This window comes from Callorhinchus milii, unplaced genomic scaffold (genome assembly GCF_018977255.1).
Source record: "Callorhinchus milii isolate IMCB2004 unplaced genomic scaffold, IMCB_Cmil_1.0 Scaffold22, whole genome shotgun sequence".
Classification (NCBI taxonomy): Eukaryota; Metazoa; Chordata; class Chondrichthyes; order Chimaeriformes; family Callorhinchidae; genus Callorhinchus; species Callorhinchus milii.
In genome coordinates this window covers 9,805,866-9,830,273 of record NW_024704763.1, presented here as the reverse complement: position 1 = coordinate 9,830,273, position 24,408 = coordinate 9,805,866, and the positions used below count along the sequence as shown (strand labels likewise).

The window sequence follows — 24,408 nt, the reverse complement described above, 5'->3', positions numbered from 1 at the left end:
ATTTTTGTGTTTGAGTCTTGCTTATAACACCTTTAGTGATGTGTGCGCTCATTTTAAATTAACCTGCAGTGTAATAATGAAAGCCAATTTGGAGCTTGTGGAAATGTGGATTTAACTGAGCTGTATTTTCAGGGTGAAATATTTCAAATGAAGGATGACCAGTTATTAGTAAAACAGCATTGGCTTACCTCCATAATAACAGTGAAAAAAAATAATAGTATTGATAATCGTTGCATTTGGTATAGGGGCTTTCACGTCGGGAGGATGTTTTATATTTTCGACCCACTGTTGGCTATCAAACCTTCAGCCTCTGCCTATGGAACTCCATCCCACAGTCCCTTTGCCTCACTCCCTCCCTTTGTGGGGCTTGAACTGAACCCACAATCTTCTGACTCGGAGGCAAAAGAGCAACTAAGTGAGGCAACCTGACACAAAAGTCAGCATCCAGAGGAATATAAAATACCTCCTTCTAGGGCGATTAAATTTAACCTGCTTGCTTAGACTTTTTATGAACTTATTTTATAAGGAGAAATTTCCCAATAACTCAAGTAAATACACAAGTTGTGGTGCAGGAGCCAGAAGACATGCCAAGATTGTGCGTTGAGTTAGTGTTTCCTTGGCGAGGATATAGAAGAGAGTCTAAGATCCTAGCTTCAGTCCCTGGGCTAGGAAGTGGAAAGTGTGACCGTCAGTCCTGTCCTGGGTATAGTTCAAACAGTATTTATTTAACACTCGTTTGCTTAGTCGGAAAAGTATCAGGCAGCGGGTAGGAAAGGTTATGTTTTGCATCCAACATAATGAATCTTTTCATCGGAGGGAATGAAACTGCTGTGCCGAAGAAACACTATCCCCAAAATCTGTTCACCTGGAAAATTCCACACTCGTTTTGTTGGCTATAAACACACCAACAGGGAAGCAAAGCCATCTCCTAGTCATTCAGGTTTCTGTACTTACTGGTACTCCTTTCTCTGATCAAGCTGTTTGTCACGAGCCAGTTAAAGGTCACCTTCACTGTACATTACTTACTGCCCCTTCCTACTCACACTTGTGGAATTTATAAATTCGGAGCCAGGATGTTCAGTGAGTGTGCGGTCATATCACACTGCAAATAGATTTTCTGATTTACAAAGATTTACAGATGTACCACACGCAAACAGGCCGTTCAGCCCAACCATCTGTGCCGCTGTTTATACTCCACATGGATCTTCACACACCCCTTCCTCCCTCCCTTTCCCCTCTCCCTCATGTGAAGGTCTAGCTTCCTCTTAAATACTTTTATCCTATCTGCTTCTGGCAGCATGAAGAAGTTCCTTCTAAATTCTCTTTTTAGATCCCCCGGTCACTATCTTACACCTGTGTCCCTTGATTACAGATTCCCCAACCAATGGAAACAGCCAATTTATGCTAACCTTATTGAACCCTTTCATAATTGTAAATACTATATATTTCCCTCAAACATTTCTTCTCTGGTGATAAAAGGCCTAACCTCAATCTATTGTGACAGCAGTAACCTGCCATCCTGATATCATCCTCATAAACCTACCCTGTACTCTTTCCGATAACAAAAACTTGTTGTTATATTGTGCGCTTCATGCCGGACAGCATCTCAGAGTGCTTATATTTCTTATTTTCTTATTTCGAACACTTATTTGGATCAGTGCTATATCCTTCTGATAGTGTGGAGACCAGAATTGGACCCAGGCTCCAAATGTGGTCTAACACATGTGTTTTATACAAATTAAGAGGTAGTAAGTAAAGGTTACTTAATTGGCTCCGGATGTAAAGAATAAATAGAGAAAAGAGTAACTATAACCACAATAGCCTTAATGAGGTGTTGGGGATTTTGCTTTGCTCGTGTCAGCTTATTAATTGGAGCGGGCACACGCTTATTGTGTTGGTTTTGAGGCTGTTAATTTTTTCGATAATGTCAGCTGGTATAACCACTATCTGATCCCGAGAGACAAACCTGAGAACCCTGTGGTGATCACCATCTGGAGCAGGTGAAACATGAAAACCTTCCTGACATCTTGATCCCCAAATATGTAAATATCACTTGTACCTCACAGCTCCCGTGTTGCTGTAGGAAGTGAGCTGCTTGTCTGGTAAAGAGTAATGTAAGTGCCAGACAGAGCCTTACATCAGGTTCGGATCTTAACCCTCTCTCTGACGTTGATCAGTGGAGTCCTGTAGCTTAGTGGTTAGACGAGAAGTGAACCAATTAGGGGCAGCTCCGAGGTGATTGACACCTACTTGTACTGTAGCTCAGTGGTTAGAGCACTCGGCTCGCAAGTGAGAGGACCGGGGTTCGATTCCCGGGCAGAGTGAAATGTTAGGCAAGTTTCCTTACTCCACGTGCCTCTGTTTGCTTAGCAGCAGCGAGGAACTCAGTCCAAAACACTGATTGTTCAGGCTCTATGCAAATGTAATTTTGTTGTTGTTGTTAGTTAAATATCGGATTGTTTTTCCGAGGTAATAATCTCTTTAAAAAAAGAGATTGGTCGCTCAATCCACGACTACTTGTGGGACTCTGCTGTGCGCAATTGGCTGCCGTGTTTTGCCTACAAAATATACAGTCAGTTCACTTTACAGTATATTCTGTGAAGTGCTTTGAGATGTTTCAATGACTTGACAAAGTGCTGTATGAAATTCAAGGATTAGTGTTCTAAGGATTATTTTTGATGTCAGATTGCTAAAGTCAAAAACTGGTTTTGCCATATGAAACTTGTGCGGAGACCTCCTTGAAAACATCTCCTCAGCCTGAAAACACACACTGCATTTGTGAAATAGTTTCCTTCTGGCTCCCTATCTTATTGTTCCTAGCCAATGAAAATATCCTGGAGTGTGGAATTTTCCAGGTGAAGCAGGATTTTTGGGATAGTGTTCTGATGAAGTACTTTGAAAGTATTAGTGCAGAATAAATAGCCTTATTAGGCGCAGGTCAGTGGGAAAATCCATGCCATTTCTGCACCAATTTGTTTATAGTATCATAGAATATTACAGCGCAGAAGGAAGCCATTCGGTCCATCGTGCCTGTTCCGGCTGTTTGGAAGAGCGACCCAATCAGTCACAATCCCCCGCTCTGCCCCTATATCCCTGCAAGTTTTTCCTCTTCCAAGTTCCTCTCCAATTCCCTTTTGAAAGTTGTTATTGAATCTGTTTCCACCTTTTCAGGCAGCGCATTCCAGACCGTGACAACTCTCTGGGTTAAGAAAAGTTTCTCCTCATCTCCCCTCCGGTATTTTTGTCAATTATCTTAAATCTATGTCCACTGGTTGCCCACCCACCAGTGGATATAATTTCTCCTGATCTACTCTTATCTTATTAAATCTCCCCTTAACCTTCCACCACCTCCAGAACATCGCCAGACTACGGCACTACCTCACCCCTCACGCGGCTGAAACTCTGGTCCACGCCTTTATCACCTCAAGGCTGGACTATGGGAACTCTCTCTTCGTCGGCCTTCCCGGCCCTCCCTCCACACTGCAGGTCATTCAGAACTCTGCAGCTCGTGTACTGTCCCGCACCAGACACCGCGCCCACATCACTCCCACCCTCACCCTCGTCCTCACCCTCGCCCTCGCCCTCACCCTCACCCTCACCCTCGCTCACCTCCACTGGCTCCCCATCCCCCAGAGGATCGAATTCAAGATCCTCATCCTCACCTACAAGGCCATTCACGGCCTCGCTCCCTCCTACCTCTCCGATCTACTATCCCCCACGTACCTGCCCGTACCCTCTGTTCCTCTGGCTTCGGTCTGCTCCACATCCCCCGCCCCAACCGCCCTACCATCGGTGGCTGGGCCTTCAGCCCCGAGGCTCTGGAACTCCATCCCCCAGTGCCTTCGCCGCTTCCTCCCTTTCCTCCTTCAAGGCCGGTCTCAAGACCTTTCTCTTTGACCTTCAGCCTTCAGCTCCCCTCTCGACTCTACCCCCTCCTCGCTCCCTCCCTTCCCTCCCCTCACCCTGACCATTTCCCCCCAATGCTCGGGTCCCGACCCACCTGTCCAGCGCCTTGGGACGTCCTCCCGACGTGAAAGACGCTCTATAGATGCAATGTTGTTGTTGTTGCTCTGAGGAGAACAATCCCAGCTTCTCTAGTCTTACCACAGAACTAAAGTCCCTCATCCCTGGTAATGTTGAATGTGGTTGCAGTGTTTTGCTGTGGGAGGGACACAGTCCTTGTGTTCTTGGCCACTCCCTAATTACAGTAAATAGTGAAGCGATGCAGAGTCTGTTCAGTGAGCTAATCCAGCAGATGTCCTGAGGACCATTCCTCCTCCCATTCACAGCTGGTGAGGCCTGAAGGTTATAGTCGGTCGCTACCTTAAGAGGCTGAAGGGAAGTTGAGACACATTATGGATCACATTTTATTGATAACAATTACATTTGTAAAGCGCCTTTCACGTCAGGAGGACGTCCCAAGGCACTGGACAGTCAGGGATTCGCACCCGAAGCCAGTGGAGTCGGGCGAGGATGGGGGGTGATAGGGTCACGGAGGCTGGTGGGGGAGAGGACACGGGCTGCAGAGTTCAGGATGATCTGCAGCCTGTGGAGGGAGGAGTTGGGGAGGCCGACAAGCAGGGAGTTTATGTAGTCGAGCCTGGATGTGGTGAATGTGTGTATGAGGGTCTCGGTAACCTGCGGTGTGAGATAGTGGCAGAGCTGGGCAGTGTTGCGGAGGTGGGGGAAGGCAGAACGGGTCATGGCACGGGCGTGGGGAATGAAGGACAGTTGAAGGTTGAACAGAACACAGAGGTTCCGTATTGGCTCTGTGAGATGTAGAGTGGATCCATGGAGGGAGATGCTGTCAGCGCCTGAGGTGAGGAGGCGCTGATACCATCAACACTCACATCCGGGACTTTTGACGTTAGTAGGGAACTGATCATGTTGGTGCCTGGTGACCATCACAAAGCAATTGCCAATCGACTGACAACCGGATTCCTACTTACTGCTGGGTAAACAGAGATGTGTGGAGTAAGGAAACTTGCTTATGGTTTCACCCGGTCCGGGAATCAAACCCAGGTCCTCTCACTTGCGAGGCGAATGCTCTAACCACTATGTTACAGGACTCCAGAATGCAAATGCAGGGCTTGCTGGCGTGACTAGATTGTACGACCTCTATGCAATGCCAAACTGAAGGCCATTAACATAGTGTTTGCTAATCAGGAGGGGAACTATTAAAATAAGTACATTCAACCCTTCCTCCTCCCCCATACACACATTCTCTACTCAATAAGGAGAACTCCATGTGTGGGTTAAAGGGAAAATCTACACGAGAATGAAGTCCCAAGATCTTTGAGAACGCAGGTTTCCTCATGAAAAATACGCCAGTTTACCTGCTCACAGGCTCTCTTTGTTATATGTGCTGTGAACTAGCTGTGAGAGGCTCGCTCCTGAGCGGGTCGCTGTTACAGACTTTGCCCTATTGTTTGGTGTCTGGCGTTTCAGCTTGTGTGACTGCCTCGCTGATCATCCTGCCGTGACCGTAGCCTTCCCTCCATTCTTCAGTTTGTCTCTTCTTCTGAGGACCCTGACAATACTTTTGGTCACCTTTCGTGCTCTCCCCCCCACTGCAGCTTGTCAGTGTTCTGACACGTCCTCCCAATGGGAAAGGAGCCGTATAAATGTAAAATTGTTGTTGTGAAGGATTTGTTTTCTGATGAAACTAAGTGCAGATGTTGCTTCTGGTTTATAGATCTCTGCCATGAGATTTACCATCAACTTAACCTGAAAAACTGTACATACATGTGGATAAAATACTTGCATTTGCTTATCACGTCTTCGAGACGTCTCAAAGCGATTCACAGAATACACTAAAGTGTAGTGACTGTGTATTTTGTGGGTTAAAGATCCCATGGCACAATTTGAAAAAAGTAGGGAGTTTCTTCCGGTGACTTGGTCAACTAGCCCCAAATTAACAAAGTTAGACATTAACTTCATGGCTGTTTGGGGGACATTGGCTGCTGAATTTGCCCGCAAAATATAGTCACTCCACTTTACACTAAATGTTGTGAAGCGCTTTGAGAGATCCTCTTGACATGAACAACACTGTAATGAAATGTAAGGATTTTTCTGTGTGGGATAGTTGGCGCTTTCTACTCCCATACCTCCATTCCCATAGAAGATAGCGTCTGTTTTTGTCTTCAGGTATTGTGCAGGATCTACGTACAACTTGTGCTGTACAGACCCATATTGATGAGAGCTTGGATGATTTTTCAAAGAGCAAATCAAGCAGAAGTACTATAGCTCAGTGGTTAGAGCACTTGCCTCGGAAGTGAGAGGACCTGGGTTTGATTCCTGGGCAGGGCGAAACTGGCAAGTTTCCTTACTCTCTACACCTCTGTTTATCAGCAGTAAGTAGGAACCCAGTTACTCGTCAATTGGCAAATCACTTTTCTGGAGGTAATAATCCCTTCCAAATAAATAATAATAATAATTTGGTCACTTCAATCCACGACTGTTTGTGGGACGCTGCTGTACGCAATTGGCTGCCATGTTTCGCCCACAAAATATACAGTCAATTCACTTTACAGTATATTCTGTGAAGCGCTTTGAGACGTCTCAAAGACGTGATGAGGCGCTGTATCAAATGCCAGGATTATTACTATCAATTTCTTTCTACACTACAGACATGTAATGTAGGAGGCAGTTTGCCTTTTCACCTCAGCAGTGGTGTTGGTAACCTGCCAAAGGGAAGGGCAGCAGGTCCTGTGCTACCCTGTGTGAAGGGCGCTATATAAAAATGGTCTATATAACAATACAAGTTGTTGCAGCCAACAGAGGTCTGAGATTGCTGGCACCAGCTTGTGACTCTCCAGAGTCTTGTGCCCTCCCCCCAACCCAAACACAGCGGCAACATGGTGGACATTTTAAATAGAAACAGACGTCCCTGGGAACACTCAGCGGGTCAGGCAGCATCTATGGAGAGAGAAAAGTGAACTTTGGTCATTGACCTGAAACGTTGATTCACTTTCCTCTCTCCATAGATGCTGCCTGACCCGCAGAGTGTTCCCAGTGACTTCTGTTTTTATTTCAGATTTGAATCGTCTGCAGTGTTTTACCTTTTGGTGTACATTTTATTTTGCTGTTTGAAAGGGCTTGTGGCGTTTCAAATGTAAATGAAGAAATCCATTCAATAGGCAGAAAGGATGTATTGCTGATTGGTGTCGAGTTGGGTACCACCAGTTTCCTCTGCCTGGTGATATGACCCTGTTTCTTTGTGTCTACAGGCCACCAAGCAGTTCCTAGAGGAGATCAACAAGTGGACAGCACAGAATGGAATGTCTCCTCTATCATGGAATGCCGGAGTCAAGTTTCTAATGGCCAGAAAATTTGATGTACACCGAGCTATTGAACTCTTCCACTCTTACCGGGTAAGTCTTGGCTGATGGGTTGGGACTACAGCGTTTTAAAGGACAGATATCTCCTTCAGGGCTCTGTCATTTCCTCTCCCGTTCTGTTAAAATCTTAGAATCATAGAATATTACAGGAGAGAAGGAGGTCATTCAGCCCATCGTGCCTGTGCCGGCTCTTTGGAACCAGTCCCACTCCCCTGCTCTTTCCCCATATCCTTGCAAATATTTCCTCGTCAAGTACTTCTCTAATTCCCTTTTGAAAGCTATTATTCAGTCTGTTTCCAGCCTTTCAGGCAGAGCATTCCAGACCACAACAACGCTTTGAGTAAAAATATTTCTCCTCGTCTCCCCTCTGGTTCTTTTGCCAATTATCTTAAATCTATGTGCCCTGGTTACCTGTCTGTAATTGAGTACTCCAAAAAGAGTCACACAAGGGTTCAACTGACTTGGAGACTGAAATACTTCCAATGATAGAGAGAAGGAATAAAGATTTATTATACAAAATATATTTTTAATTTCTTTTTGTTTTGTTTTATTTAAGCGTGTATAATAATCCTTGCGTTTGATATGGCGCCTTATCCCCCTACCTACCTGCTCGTACCCTCCGTTCCTCTGGCTCTGGTCTGCTCCACATCCCCCGCCCCAACCGCCCTACCATCGGTGGCCGGGCCTTCAGCCCCGAGGCTCTGGAACTCCATCCCCCGGTGCCTTCGCCGCTTCCTCCCTTTCCTCCTTCAAGGCCGGTCTCAAGACCTTTCTCTTTGACCTTCAGCCTTCAGCTCCCCTCTCGGCTCTCTACCCCCTCCTCGCTCCCTCCCTTGCCCCCCCCTCACCCTGACCATTTCCCCCCTCCTCGCTCCCTCCCTTCCCTCCCCTCACCCTGACCATTTCCCCAATGCTCGGGTCCTGACCCAACTGTACAGCGCCTTGGGACGTCCTCCCGACGTGAAAGGCGCTCTATAAATGGAATCTTGTTGTTATTGTTGTTCTTGTTGTTATCACACCTTCGAGACGTCTCAAAGCTCTTCACAGAATATGCTGTAAAGTGAATTAATTGTATATTTTGTGGGCGAAACGAGCACAGCAGTGTCCGACAAACAGTCGTTGATTGAGTGACCAAATTATCATTATTTTTTTGGAGGGATTATTACCCCCGGCAAATCAATCCACCAATTGAGTAACAGCTGGGTTCCTACTTCTGCTGGTAAACAGAGGCATGTGCAGTAAGGAAACTTGCCCAACGTTTTGCCCTGCCCTGGAATCAAACCCAGGTCTCTCGCTTGCGAGAGGAGTGCTCTAACCACTGAGCTACAGGACTCCACTCTAATGGTTATCCTCCCTCCACTTGTTCAAGGCACCTCTCAAAACGTGCCTGTTTCTCCTCCCTCAGCTCCCACCTCAAACTTAGGTGCCCAGCCAGCACTGTAAAGTTCTATAAGATGTCCTCCCGACACAAAGGCACTGTATAAATGTAAATTGTATTATTTGGTGTGTGCCTGGCCGCTATTGTGCTCAGTTTAATCTTTGTGGCCCCTGAAGAATTAAAGCCTCAGTAAGTAAATATTTGATCACCAGTTAATCAGCGGGAGGTAAAATGTCCAGTTTATATCCTTACGTAAACAGTGGGCGTTGGTAACGCAGAGCAACTGCTGAGCACTGGCTCTTGCGTTGGATGAGCTGGAGCTTAATGGTGGGAAAGAGTTAAAATTGTGAATCTTTAACGAGGTGTTAATTCCTCTGGTTTTGAGTGTCAGGTTCTCACTGTTCCCCTGCAGCGCGCTCATGGCCGGCTACTTAAACTGTGGGTTGATGGTGGTGAATGACAGACCGATGGACTCTGTACTCTGTACTTCTCTAACCCAATTTTCTATTATGTTAATCTCCACTAATCCAGTGCGGTGGGGGTGTGTGTGTATGTGTGTGGGTGGGGGGTGGGCGTGTGGGTGGGGGCGTGTGTGTGGGTGGGGGGGTTGCGTGTGGGTGGGGGGGGTGTGGGTGGGGGGGTGTGGGTGGGGGGCTTGCGTGTGGGTGGGGGGTGTGTGGGTGGTGGGGGGGGTGTGGGTGGGGGTGTGTGTGGGTGGGGGGGTTGTATATGCTCACAATGCACTAAGATTTCCCATGACTTTGTTGTGTACTAAATGTGTTATGTAATAAGCAGGTCATGTAATAATAATACTCCTTGCATTGGGTACACTGGCTTTCCTGTCAGAGGACATCTCAAAGCCCTTCACAGGATTTGCTGTAAAGTTTAGTGACTCTGTAGTTTTGTACATGAACATACACAGCGATGTCCCACAAACAGCCACGGACTGAGTGACCTGTTTTATCTGTGAGATTGTTGCCAAGGACACAGGGAAAGAGGGAGAAACTCCCTTCTCTTTTTGAATTTTGCCGCAGGATCTTTAACATCCACAGAACAGGGAGATGGGACCTGGGTTTAACGTCTCATCTGAAGGACGGCACCTCTGGCAATGCCCATTAGAGAGACTGAGTTTAAAAATCCTGATATGGGGCTTGAACCCACAACTTTCTGACATGGAGGTGAGAGTGTTAGCAGCTGATTGTAATGAATCGACGTGGAGAGAGAACATTTCTGTGGGTTCCGGTGTGTGTTTTGGTGAAGTTCTAAATGTTGTTTATTTCTGTCTGTGTTTCAGGAAACAAAGTTGAAAGAAGGGATTGTGGAGTTGAAGCCACACGAGGAGCCTCTCCGATCGGAACTGCTGAGTGGCAAATTTACCATTCTGGTAAGCTTGGATACCCCCCTGGTTACCCCCCTGGTTACCCCCCCTGGTTACCGCCCTGGTTACCCCCCTGGTTACCCCCCTGGTTACCGCCCTGGTTACCCCCCTGGTTACCCCCCCTGGTTACCCCCCCTGGTTACCCCCCTGGTTACCGCCCTGGTTACTTTGGTTATAAACAGCCTTGGGTTAGATGGCACAACAGAGGCTGGACAGTTTCTTCAGCAATCTCAAACCTGGCTATAATTGATGATGGTTGCCTCAGAGACAGTAAATAGCCCACTCTGCTCAGACTCTGTGCTTAAACTATAATAAAAAAATTAACAGAAATTAAGGAAAGTCAGAAGTTGCTAAAGTTAATGTTAAAGCGCTTCAGCGCCTCAGGCTCTGGCCACATGGTTGCACACTACAACTCACCAACTCAGTGGTTAGAGCGCTCGCCTCGCAAACAAAAGGACTTGGGTTCGATTCCCGGGCAGGACGAAATGTTTGGTAAGTTTTCTTACTCCACACGCCTCTGTTTACCCAGCAGTAAGTGGGAACCCGGTTGTTAGTCAATTGGCGTATCACTTTTCCGGGAGTAATAATCCCTTCAAATAATAATTAGGTCACTCAATCCCTGACTGTTTGTGGGACGCTGCTGTGTGGAATTGGCTGCTGGGTTTTGCCCACAAAATATAGAGTACATTCTGTGAATATTCTTCACAGTATATTCTGTGAAGCGCTTTGAGACGTCTCAAAGACGTGATCAGGTGCTACAAAAAAATGCAAGGATTATTATTATTATTATTATCCTTTAGCAAGGCAGTGGAACTTGTGCTCCAACCAACCAAACCACCACATGAATGTATCTGTTGGAGGAACTGATCCAAGGGATGACCTTACAACTATGGCTTCACGGCAATCCTTATAACATATAACAGGGGGCAATCTGCCAATGCCCTGATATCTTTAGCAGCTCTGTGATGGGCTGATAACAGAGGATTATTTCTAGAATAGGGAAATCTTGTGTTCTAACCCCGAGAGGCCGGTGACCTGATTTATACCGGCTGCTTTGAATAGATTGCAGCATTTCCGGTTGAGAGTTACCCCTGGGTTTAGCTGCACTGTTGTTTTTGTGGACTTTTAATCTGCCTCCGGGTGATTTATAGCAACACGTGACTTCACCTGATTGATGGTTGATCCTTTCTTGGACTCCTGTTACAGTCCTCTCTCTCGTACCCATCCGTCTGGGAGGATGGCCATGTCCCATGGGCACAAGAGAGAAAGAGCCTGACTCTATCTAACAGGACTTCAGGAAAACTCCAAACCTCTCAGAAATCAGCAATGTGGCCTGCACATGACTGTCCGTCCATCCCATCTCCTTCCTCCCCTGGCAAAGTGCCTGATGTGGCTCCTCAGGGAGATATAACATAACTGAGAATAAAGTGTGGAGATCTTAGTGTCTCAGCCGGGAGAGGGGAAGAGAGTCAGCAGTATATTGTCAGCTGAGGGACTGGTCCTCCTCAGTTCAGGGATTGACGAGTGCTGTACAGGAATGGGGGGGGTGTGGTGGGGGGGGGGGCTCACACTCTCGACACTGACACAGCCAACCCCCTGGCTCAGTCTTACAGGATCTCCCAACAGTGGACACCATCCGTTCATGTCCCACAGGATTTTTGAACTGCCACGTGACACTTGCTGTGCTTGTTTAGCCAATGTCAAGCTACTTTGCAGTAAATCGCTTGGTCAGTAAGGACAGAGCAAGGAAAGAGATCTTTTCACTTTGTGAAATTTCGGCCAGCAGAAAAGACACTCATTTTTCTCTCTCTCCCCTCCCCCCCCCCCTTCCCCTCCCCCACTCTCTCCACCCCCCCCCCCCCCCCCCCCCCCCCCCCCCCCCCCCCCCCCCCCCCCCCCCCCCCCCCCCCCCCCCCCCCCCCCCCCCCCCCCCCCCCCCCCCCCCCCAGAGTGTTCGGGATCGTTCAGGAGCTTCCATCGCCCTTTTCACTGCCAAGTTACACCAGCCCAATAAGACCTTACAGCACGTAGTCCTGCAGGCACTGTTTTACCTGCTGGATCAAGCCATCGAAAGGTAAGCCCCCACCCTTTGAAACTCTATCCCTCGCCTCCTTCAAGACTCTCCTCTTTGACCGCGCCTTTGGCTGCACTACTACCACTGCCCTCCACCCCTCCTGATCCCAATCCCCGGCTCGGGTCCAAATCCCTGAATGCTCAGCGCCTTGGGACGTCCTCCCAACCTGAAAGGGGCTGTGTAAAATTGTATTGTAAGTAGCGTCGTGGGTCATTCTGAAGCTTCCAGGTACGAGGGCGTCTCAGGAGCTCTCGTTTATCTATTTAAAGCACTCAACATGATATCCAATGTGCAAACAAGCAGCACTCCAGCCTTTGTAATCCACCTTGTACATGAGAACTCTGGTTTATAACCATACATTTTATAGATTCAGTCCGATTAGATAAGCCTAAATTTCCAGCTTGCAAAATTTTAAGCACACAAGCACAATCTATATTGTGTGGGTGGTTGCTTTAATTTGAAACCTTGGAAAATGTATTACAAGGTGGGTGGTCCTGACCTCCTGTGAAACACTTTGAGATGTTGTCTGGACATGAAAAGCACTACATCAAATCTTTAAAAAAGAAATACTCATCAGATAAAATTCTTGTGCCAAAATCCCTCCACGCGATGGGCTGCAGCCGGGCTGACACACACACACACGCACACACACACTGAGCCAGGCTGACACACACACACACGCACACACACACTGAGCCAGGCTGACACACACACACATGCACACACACACTGAGCCAGGCTGACACACACACACATGCACACACACACTGAGCCGGGCTGACACACACACACATGCACACACACACTGAGCCAGGCTGACACACACACACATGCACACACACACTGAGCCGGGCTGACACACACACACATGCACACACACACTGAGCCAGGCTGACACACACACACATGCACACACACGCTGAGCCGGGCTGACACACACACACAGGCACACACAAACTGAGCCGGGCTGACACACACACACACACACTGTGCCGGGCTGACACACACACACACACACACACAGTGAGCCGGGCTGACACACACACACTGAGCCGGGCTGACACACACACACTGAGCCGGCAGACACACACTGAACCGGGCTGACACGCACACTGAACCAGGCTGATATACACACACGCACACACTGAGTTGGTTGACACACGCACACACTGAGCTGGTTGACACACGCACACACTGAGCTGGTTGACACGCACTGAGCCAGGCTGACACACGCATACACTGAGCTGGGCTGACACACACACACACACTCACACACACACTGAGCCGGGCTGACACACGCACACGCGCACTGAGCCGGGCTGACACACGCACACACACACTGAGCCGGGCTGACACAAACACACTGAGCCGGGCTGACACACACACACTGAGCCGGGCTGACACACACACACTGAGCCGGGCTGACACACACACACACACACACACACCCACACACTGAGCCGGACTGACACACACACACACGCACACACACACTGAGCCAGGCTGACACACACACACACACACACACTGAGCCGGGCTCACACACACACACACACACACACACACACACTGAGCCGGGCTGACACACACACACACACACACTGAGCCGGGCTGACACACACGCACACTGAGCCGGGCTGACACACACGCACACACACACTGAGCCGGGCTGACACACACGCACACTGAGCCGGGCTGACACACACACACACAAACACACACACATGCACACACACACTGAGCCGGGCTGACACACACACACTGAGCCGGGCTGACACACACTGAGCCGGGCTGATGCACACACACTGAGCTGGGCTGACACGCATACACTGAGCCGGGCTGACACACACGCTGAACCAGGCTGATATACACACATGCACACTCTGAGCCAGGCTGACACACGCACACACTGAGCTGGTTGACACACGCACACACTGAGCTGGTTGACCTGCACTGAGCCAGGCTGACACACGTATACACTGAGCTGGTTGACACACGCACACACTGAGCTGGTTGACACACGCACACACTGAGCTGGTTGACACACGCACACACTGAGCTGGTTGACCTGCACTGAGCCAGGCTGACACACGTATACACTGAGCTGGTTGACACACGCACACACTGAGCTGGTTGACACACGCACACACTGAGCTGGTTGGCACACGCGCACACTGAGCTGGTTGACACACACTGAGCCAGGCTGACACACAAACCACTTTGAAACAGCAGACACAAAGCCAAGAATGCTATCTGCCGTGTTACAGGGTTTCTGTGAAGCTGATGTGGCAGATTGAGATGCCTGTCAGGCTGCCCAGTTGCTGGTGTCACTGCCAGGATCTCTTCTCTCCATCCTCCTTATCCTTGTAAATCATACATCTAGATCTGGCCACAAAGTGCAGGAAACTCACTCAAGGTCTGACTGATTCAGAGAGCCGTAAAACTAATCCTAAATCTGGATGCTAAAGCTAAAGCTGGCTGTGATGTGTGAGCCAGCCCTGGCTCCAGGTCTAAGGGTGTGCCTTTGTGACAACTGGCCCAGTTTATGGTGTGGAATAGACTGATCTATTGTTGACAGCTTTAACACAGAAGGGGCACATTTGCTTGTACCTTTACTGCTCAACTCAGCCAGAATTCATTGTATCCAGGATTTGTTACCTAACAGCTGTTTCAGTGACATATTTCAATTGATTCTGGGGTTGGGTGGTACTGAGGTTTATTTCATTGCAATATTTAATTTATACCTAATATAGGTCACACAATCCTACGATTGATTTGGGTAAAGAAGGTCCTTTGACCCATCTGATCTCACCCTTCCAGAACCACCACCCGTCCCATGGAGTCCTGTAGCTCAGTGGTTAGAGCACTCGCTTTGCAAGTGAGAGACCTGAGTTTATTTCCAGGCAGAGGGCCAAACCTTGGGCAAGTTTCCTTACTCCACACAGAGCCTAATAATAATCCCTCCAAAAACCAAAAACAATAATAAATTGGTCATTTTCAATCTACGACTGTTTGTGGGACATTGCTGTGCGCAATTGGCTGCCGCGTTCGCCCACAAATATACAGTCAATTCACTTTACAGTGTGTTCTGTGAAGCGCTTTGGGACGTCCTCCTGACGTGAAAAGCGCTATATCAAATGCAAGGATTATTATTATTATTATTAATTTGTAGGCAGTAGTTCCTGGTTCATATCACTCACTGCTTCAACCACACAGAATCATGGAGTATTACAGCACAGTGTGTCGGCTTTTTGGAAGAGCTGCCAACAAGTCCCACTCCCTCGCTCTTACCCTGTAGCCCTGCACATTTTTCCTGTTGCCTATCCAATTCCCTTTCGAAAGCATCTATCAAATCTGCTTCGATCCCCCTTTCAGGAAGTGCATTTCACTATTCTCCCTCACGGAATAGTTTACTGAAAGGATTGTGAAAGGAACTATATTACAAGATGTAGGTTTTTAAAACATATCGGTTTAGATTTGAGTTGGTATTTGATGACTAGCAGTGGTAAATAACGTTCAGGTGGGACGAATATTTGGAATTGATAATTTTATCTGCAACTTGTAGAAACGTTGAAGCTAAAAAAAACCTCCCTCCTCTGCCCCCTGGTTGTCTGTACATCAACTGGAACACCAGAACTGCAGTTTAGACACCGGTCGGCGCTCTGGGATGCTATCCTGTGTGAGCAGCACCATTTCAATGCAAGTTGTTGTTGTATCTGAGCCTCTTGTTAACCAGTTTTTAATACGAGCGAGTGTCCATCTTATTACTCAGCTTTGAAACTCAACGCAATGGGCTGGTGTTCATTTATGACATGGCAGGATCTGCCTACACCAACTTTGAATATGATCTCAGTAAGAAAATCCTCCACTTGCTGAAGGTAAGTCACTGAAGACGGGTGAATGACGAATGCCTATGTGCAGCAAGGTATTGGAACCTAACTCCTTGAACCCCTCTCAGCTCTAAGTCGAGGTTTACAGATGAATTTTCCTATTTAAAATCATAAACATATTGGATACCAGAAATGAAAGTCCCACACAGGCGTTTTCCCCCCTTCCCTTTGGAACTCCATCTCCCAGTTCCTTTGCCTCGCTCCCTCCCTCGCCTCCTTCAAGGCCCGTCTCAAAATCCTCCTCTTCGACCGCCTTCAGCCACCCTCCTATCTCTGCTCTCCAACCCCCCCTGATCCCAACCCCCAACTCTGGGCCAACACTCTGACAGTCCAGCGCCTTGGGACATCCTCCTGACGTGAAAGGCGCTTGTAAATGTAATTTGTTGTTTGTTGTAGTTGTTGTTCACAAAATGTGGAGCCGTGTTTTACTTATCCTTGGGCTGGGAGGAGTGACTGAAAGGTTCAGTGGACACAGTCTTGTTGAGCATCAGTGTCAATGAGCAGATATATTTATGTATGCAGAATGGCCAATTCTGAGTGCAAACAAGGACCAGCCTCCATTGACAGAGCTGGGGGTAGAGATTCCCCCCAAGTCTGAATTGACTCTTTAATTAGTAATTCTGAGGGTCCAGAATTTGGAAACTTCTCAAAGTTGAATATTGAAGCTTCTTTTAAGGACGACCACAGAAACCAGCTTCAAAGTTCTGACTCTACCCCCATCAGATTCTACCCCCTCTGAATCACTCAGAAAATAAAAATTGTTATGGTTGCGTTTCGCCACAAAATGTACAGTCAATTCACTTTACAGTTTATTCTCTGAAGCACTTTGAGACGTCTCGAAGACGTGATGAGGCGCAGAATTAAATGCAAGGATTATTATTATTATATTTTTGAGAGCTGGAAACGAGGTTTGAAATTTAAATTCTGTCTAGGAGATGGAGTTAGTGAGACACTGAGAGAGAGAGACTGAGAGGAAGAGAGACTGAGAGTGAGAGAGACTGAGATAGTTAAGAGAGACTGAGAGAGAGAAACTGAGATAGTGAGAGAAACTGAGATAGAGAGACAGAGAGAGAGATACATACACACAGACTGAGAGAGAGAGACTGAAAGAAAATATATTAGAGGAGTCCTCCAACTGAATCCTCCCAACTGAGTGTAGATAAAGATGAAATGTCTGTCAGTGGGTCAACCTACATTCTATATTGGATCCTTTGGTTGCAAAGCGAAGCTGCAACGGGTACAGCTGGTCCTGTATAAACCCATCCCTGCTGGTCAATGCTCTTCACAAACAGATACTGGCTGTTCTGCTCTGTCACCCTGTTCCTAGAGAGGATGTGTCAGTGATCAAATGGTGCTCTCTCTCTCTGTCTCTGTCTGTCTCTGATCAATAACAGTTCATCTCCTGTGAAACAATGCAGTAAACCCCCAGCTCTGCACCAGCCTAGATGAGCTCCATGTCTCAACATGGGGCCTGAATCCACAACCTTCTAGGCGAGTGTGCTGTGGACTGAGCCAGCCTGACACACACTTTCTGGTGTATGTAACTCAGCTACTGAACTAAATAATCTCCCTCAAACCATTGGTGGAGCTAATGAGCTGTTTTTGAGCCAGTTGTACTTGCCCCGATTGTTAGTGTAAGGTTTGTGTTTCTGGCTCTGTTCGAGAACACTGTGTGTGGTATGTTTGTCTGTTAATGTTAATTTTTGTTAATGCTTCACAGGATATACTGTAAACTTACTGTTACTCTCTGTTTTCAGGGAGCCTTTCCTGCTCGTTTGAAAAAAGTCTTCATTGTGGGTGCACCGGTCTGGTTCCGCTTCCCCTATTCCGTTCTAAGCCTGATCCTCAAAGAGAAGCTACGAGAGAGAGTAAGTACTGAGCTTAAGCCAGGTTTCCAGTTTCTGGTGGCTTTCATTTTGCACAATATTACAGGTGTGAACTTTATCCAAACATCTTGGAATGAGCTGTGCGCAGACAAGGACAGATGTTGAATAGAGAATCTGCAGGAATGAATCTGCTCCTTCAGTGCAGATACAATAAACCTTACATAATCCCTTCAACAACAAAAATAATAATAACCTGGTCATTCAATCCACGACAGTTTGTGGCATGCTGCTGTACACAGTTGGCTGCCACATTTTGCCCACAAAGTATACACTTTACAGTATATTCTGTGAAATGCTTTGAGATGTCTCTTAAGACGTGATAAAGCGCTATATCAAATGCAAGGATTATTATTATAAGTCATGTCAGTTGGGACCATACACTTAATATGACTTCTGAAAAGTATGAATTGTGTCAAACTTGCAAAGAATATAAACTCTTGAACGGGACTTGGGCAAATGTACAACTCGGGATTATACGATTTATACAGATCAGGCTTGTATGAGTTTTACTGCATTTTGGCTGTAACACACTGTCATTGTAACTCGTGGGTCACAGAAATGTAGTGTCGATGAAGTAATGGTCTGAGACCACTAACAACAATTTACATTTACACAGTGTCTTCCACAAATTGGGAAGACATCTCAAAGCGTTTCACAGAGCCGACTGGGGCGGGAGTGGGCTGAGGAAATTTTGGAGGAAAGATGACCAAAAGTGCCATCAAAATAATAATAATAATCCTTGCATTTGATATAGTGCCTTATCATGTCTTTGAAACATCACAAAGCGCTTCACAGAATATACTGCAAAGTGTAGTGACTGTGTATTTTGTAGGCGAAAAGAAAGGTCTCATCTCAAGGTAGGCTTTAAAGGTGGGAAGGGAGGGGAGTGGGGGCAGAATGACTGAGAGCTTGTGAAGCTGATTGAGCAGGTCGGGGAGATGATGCAGTTTACTGAGAGGACACACGGCCAAGGTGTAGGGTGCAGCAGGTCACAGGACTCATGCCATGACAGGCCATGGAGGGATTTGAACATAAATGATGCAGTAACTGGAACAACTTTAAGTCTCGATGTCTTAAAATACAATACAAAATACATTTACACGGCGCCTTTCACATCCCAAGGCGCTGGACAGTCAGGGATTTCGACCCAAGCTGGGGGTTGGGATCAGGGAGGCTGGAGGGAGGGTGGCTGAATGCGCGGTCGAAGAGGAGGGTCTTGAGACATGCCTTGAAGGAGGCGAGGGAGGGAGCGAGGCAAAGGGAATGTGGGAGGATGGAGTTCAAAAAGGTAGGGGCAGAGAGCCCGAAGGCCCGATTGCCGATGGTGGGTTGGGCGGGGACATGGAGCAGGCTGGAGCCCGCTGAGCGGATGGAGCTGACGGGTTGATGTGGGTACTGTATAAAATATAAACTACACTTGGCCAGGCATGGAATGAAGCTTGCAGATAAACCTTGTCTTTCTCTCTGTGCTTCCTGAACGCTGGAAACCTGGAAGCTGATCGGAATCATGTGATTGGTAGCCAGAGATCACACCTCTACCGTATCAGAAAATAATAATAATCCTAATGTTTGATGTCAGCAGGAAATCCCAAGGTGGTTCACAGGATATACCGTAAAGTAGGGGCTGTTTTATGGGCAAATGTGTCAGCCAGTTTGCACACAGCCGTGTCCCACCATCGAGTGAGCGACCAATTTTATTTGGGTGATAGTTGACCAAGACACCAGGAGAAACTTCCTTTTCAAATAGTGCCACAGGGACTTTTAACATCCACCTGAACAGGCAAACGGCACCTCCGACATCGCAGCTCTGCTGTGGAACGTCAGCAAAATCTGATCATGTTATATTTTCAAATGGTTAGAACCAAATACAAAACACAGAAACAGGGCCATTCGACTGCTCATGTAACAGAGAATTCAAACTCAGGCAGTTGTGGGAAAATGTAGCTTTCAACTTAAATCAACGTGAAAACACGGGGAGTGTGGACGTGGCTGGGAGTGCAGGGTTAGGCTTATACCTGGAGTCCTGTAGCTTAGTGGTTAGAGCACTCGCTTTGCAAGTTCAATTCCAGGCAGAGGGCGAAACCTTGAGCAAGTTTCCTTACTCCACACAGAGCCTAATAATAATCCCTCCAAAACCCAAAACAATAATAAATTGGTCACTTTCAATCTACGACTGTTTGTGGGACATTGCTGTGCGCAATTGGCTGCCGCGTTCGCCCACAAATATACAGTCAATTCACTTTACAGCATATTCTGTGAAGCGTTTTGAGACGTGAGAAGACATAAAAAGCGCTATATCAAATGCAAGAATTATTATTATATATTATTATACCTGGCCCAGGCATTCAATCCAGGCAGTGTGGGAACAGCTTTTGAATTAATATTGTATCGTCACTCTTTCAGGAAAGTTACAGTGGAGTCCTATAGCTTAATGGTTAGAGCACTCGGCTCGCAAGTGAGAGGACCTGGGTTTGATTCCCGGGCAGGGCAAAATGTTGGGCAAGTTTCCTTACTCTTCCTCTCTGCCCCCACCCTGTTTACCCAGCAGAAAGTAGGAACCCGGTTGTTAGTCGATTGGCGGATCACTTTCCAGGGGTAATAATCCCTTCAAAATAAAATAATAAATCTGGTCGCTCAATCCACAACTGTTTGTGGGACACTACTGTGCGCAATTGGCTGCTGTGTTTCTCCCACAAAATATAGTCAATTCACTTTACAGTACATTCTGTGAAGCGCTTTGAGACGTCACGAAGCTGTGATAAGGCGCTATATCAAATGCAACAATTATTATTATTATGAAAGCTGGTCTCACTGCAGAAGGGCTGCCGGGTCCATGGCATCTGTGCTGTTGACAGGCTGTGAATTTGCAACTTCACCTCGTAGCTCTGTCATACTTGAATGGAAACGTTAAGACTGTTTACAGTTAATTAAACAAAACACTTGTGAGGACTGAGCTATTTGCTAAGTGTTTTTGTTTGGTTTGGTTTCCGTGTTTAGCTTGTGACAATAAACAGGAAGCTGTTTACTGTGCAGAGAATCTTGGGAACAGTTGAGATGTGGAGCAGTGCCGGGACACGGTGCACTTTCCTGGAGGACTTGTCTTTCCTTTCATGGAGCGAAATAGTAACAGCATTCGCCTCACGAACGAGAGGACCTGGGTTCGGTTCCCGGGCAGGGCAAAACGTTGGGCAAGTTTCCTTAGTGTACATGTGTCAGACACCTGACTGGTCAAAATAAAATGATATGGTCACTATCTGACTGCTCAGCTCACCGTGTTAACCTGGTTGAGACATTCCTGTGGCTTTCATTCAGTTGCACAGTAATAGATGGTGAGATCATGGATGGTGAGGGAGGGAGAGAGAGGACATCTCCTGCTCTGTACACGGCCTGAGCTCCAGATCCACTGTGTTTGTTCAGATTGCTTTTGTTTTTCTCCCCATCCTCCACAAGATTGTGTTTTAGTAAAAATATGATAGTGGTTTATCATGGTCTGTGATGTGTCTCAAAGCGCTTCACAGCTTTTTACTGTAAAGTGTATTGACTATACCTTTGTGGTCAAAACGCGGCGGCAAATTGCGCACAGCAGGTCCCACCAACCGGCGTGGCACTGGGCAGTCAGGAACCGCACCCGAGCTGGTGCTTGTGGTGTGGTCCCCACTCCCCGGTCACCCCAGTCCTTGCCGGAGGGCACTGGCTGTTTATCCCAGAGAGTCAGCCGGTCAGCAGCATGAGAGTGAGGGGCGGGGCGAGGGGCGGGGTAGGGGCGAGGAGAGCATGAGAGCGAGGGGTGGGGTGAGGGGCGAGGTGAGGGGTGAGGGGCGGGGGGCGAGGTGAGGGGTGGGGTGTGGGGCGAGGTATGGGGTGAGGGGCGGGGTGAGGGCGAGTGGTGGGGTGAGGGGCAGGGTGAGGGGCGGGGAGAGGGGTGAGGCGAGGGGCGAGGTGAGGGATGGGGTGAGGGGCAACGTGAGGGGTGGAGTGCGGCGAGGGGTGGGGCGGGCTGAGGGTTGGGGGGTGAGGTGAGGGGGGTGTGGGGGGGGGGGTGGGGAGCAGCCGGTCACAGAGGATAAAAAAGTGAGAAAATTAAAAAGTGACCTCAGAGCGACGTCAGTATCAACACTAACTACAGACTAAAAGTGCACTAACAACTGTCACTATCAACACATCACACACCACAGACTTAACTTGACAAACTTACCTTGATTGATTTAACTTAACTTGATCAACTTAATTGGATCAACTTGATTAAATTAAGACTTAATTAACTTAACTAACTGACTAACTAGTTGGAGGAGGTGGCAATGGAGTGGCAGGTGTTACGTGAGGAGTGTGACATGTGGGAGCGGACGGAGGGCAGTCTGACCCCAGGAGACCACATCTGCAGAAGATGTCTGCAACTGAGGCAGCTCCAGCTCAGAGTGTCAGAGTGGCTCAGAGTGTCAGAGTGGCTCAGAGTGTCAGAGTGGCTCAGAGTGTCAGAGTGGCTCAGAGTGTCAGAGTGGCTCAGAGTATCAGAGTGTCAGAGTGGCTGAGCTGGAGTCCGAGGTGCAGACACTGCGGACTATCAGAGACAGTGAGTGCTTCCTGTATAGCGACATCCTGGAGCCAGTCACTCCCTGAGGGAATATACGGTCAACATTGGTGATGGTCAGGATAGGTCAATGGACAGTCAGGAGGTCGGGGGGACAATGGGAAGAGTGGTAGTAAATCCGGCATTAACCTTGAAACAACAGGTATGAGATCCTTGGAACTTTTATCGACAAGGAAGCCGGTGAGGGGGCAGGAAAAACTACCTCTAACACTGGGGCAGACGAGCGGATGGTTGTCGTCATTGGAGATTGAGGGGATTGAGACTATTAGACAGACAAACACAATCATCTGCAACACCAACCAGAAGATCCAAAGGCTTTGCTGCCCCCTGGGTCCGGGGTGAAGGAGGTCTCCGCAGGGCGAGAGGGTAATTTAAAATACGAGGGTAAGGATCCGTTGGTGGTACTTCACATCGGTACCAATGACATCGGTAGAGTTGGCCAAGATGACTTGAGAAGGGAATTCGAAGAGCTGGGGTCCAAATTGAAGTCGAGATCATCGAAGGTGGCACAGCAATGTCCCACAAACAGTCGTAGATTGAAAATGACCAATTTATTATTGTTTTTGGTTTTGGAGGGATTATTATTAGGCTCTGTGTGGAGTAAGGAAACTTGCCCAAGGTTTCGCCCTGACCTGCCGGGGATTGAACTCAGGTCTCTCGCTTGCAAAGCCAGTGCTCTAACCACTGAGCTACAGGACTTAAACTAGTAAAGGGGGGTATATAGGTAAGAGAAACCATAAGTTAGCATTAGAAAAAGTAAAGATGACAGTGCAGAATAGCAGCCAGATAATAGGAACATGTTAACGAGGGGTAAGAAGCTTTGGCAAACAGATAAGGAATCAGAGAGTAGAGGAAATTTTTAACATTAAAAATGTTATATCTGAATGCGCGAAGCATTCAGAATAAAACTGATGAACTAAAAGCACAGATAGACACATATGGGTACGATCTAATAGCCATCACTGAAACAATCAAGGAGATCGAGGGTAGGAGTTAAATATTCCAGGGTTCTCAGTTTACAGGAAAGATGGGCACTGTGGGAAACGAGGTGGTGGGGGGGAGCCCTGTTATTTAGAGATGAAATAAAAGCAGTGGAGAGGAAGGATCTGAAATCTGATGACCAGGAGGTCAAGACAATATAAGAACATAAGAATTAGGAGTAGTCCATTCGGCCCTTCGTGCCTGTGCTCCGCCATTCAATAAGATCACGGCTGATCTTCTGACCTAACTCTGATTACCTGCCCTATCCCCATATCCCCTAATCCCTCTATTTTTCAAGAATCTATCAGTCTCAGCCTTGAAGATGTTCAAGGACTGACATCTACAGCCTTCTGGGGGAGTGAGTTCCATAAACTCACTGCCCTCTGAGTGAAGAAATGTTTCCTCAACTCTGTTCTAAAAGGCTGACCCTTAATTTTAAGACTGTGACCCCTGGTTATAGATTCTCCTCCCGGGGAAACAGACCCTCAGTGACTACTTTATCAGCCCTTTAAGAATCTTATATGTTTCAATAAGATCTCCCCTAATTCTTCTGTACTCTGGAGAATACAGCCCTGGTTTATTCAGCCTCTCTTCATAGGTCAGTCCCCTCATCCCAGGAACTAACCGAGTGAATCTACGCTGCACCCCTTCGAGCGCAAGTATGTCCTTACTCCACACAGAGCCTAATAATAATCCCTCCAAAACCAAAAACAATAATAAATTGGTCATTTTCAATCTACGACTGTTTGTGGGACATTGCTGTGCGCAATTGGCTGCCGCGTTCGCCCACAAATATACAGTCAATTCACTTTACAGTGTGTTCTGTGAAGCGCTTTGGGACGTCCTCCCGACATGAAAAGCGCTATATCAAATGCAAGGATTATTATTATAGA

General features: G+C 47.5%; 1 protein-coding gene across 3 annotated transcripts in view; it reads left to right on the top strand.

Moving 5' to 3' along the window:
- Positions 1-24,408, top strand: part of ptpn9a (protein tyrosine phosphatase non-receptor type 9a) — a 66,477-nt gene that overhangs the window by 19,318 nt on the left and 22,751 nt on the right. For all 3 annotated transcript variants that reach the window (XM_042342949.1, XM_042342948.1, XM_042342951.1), the window contains exons 2-6: positions 7,230-7,373; positions 10,013-10,102; positions 12,046-12,170; positions 15,943-16,048; positions 17,818-17,928. In XM_042342949.1, the coding sequence (XP_042198883.1) occupies positions 7,230-7,373; positions 10,013-10,102; positions 12,046-12,170; positions 15,943-16,048; positions 17,818-17,928 (576 nt within the window). The remainder of the gene's footprint in view (positions 1-7,229; positions 7,374-10,012; positions 10,103-12,045; positions 12,171-15,942; positions 16,049-17,817; positions 17,929-24,408) is intronic.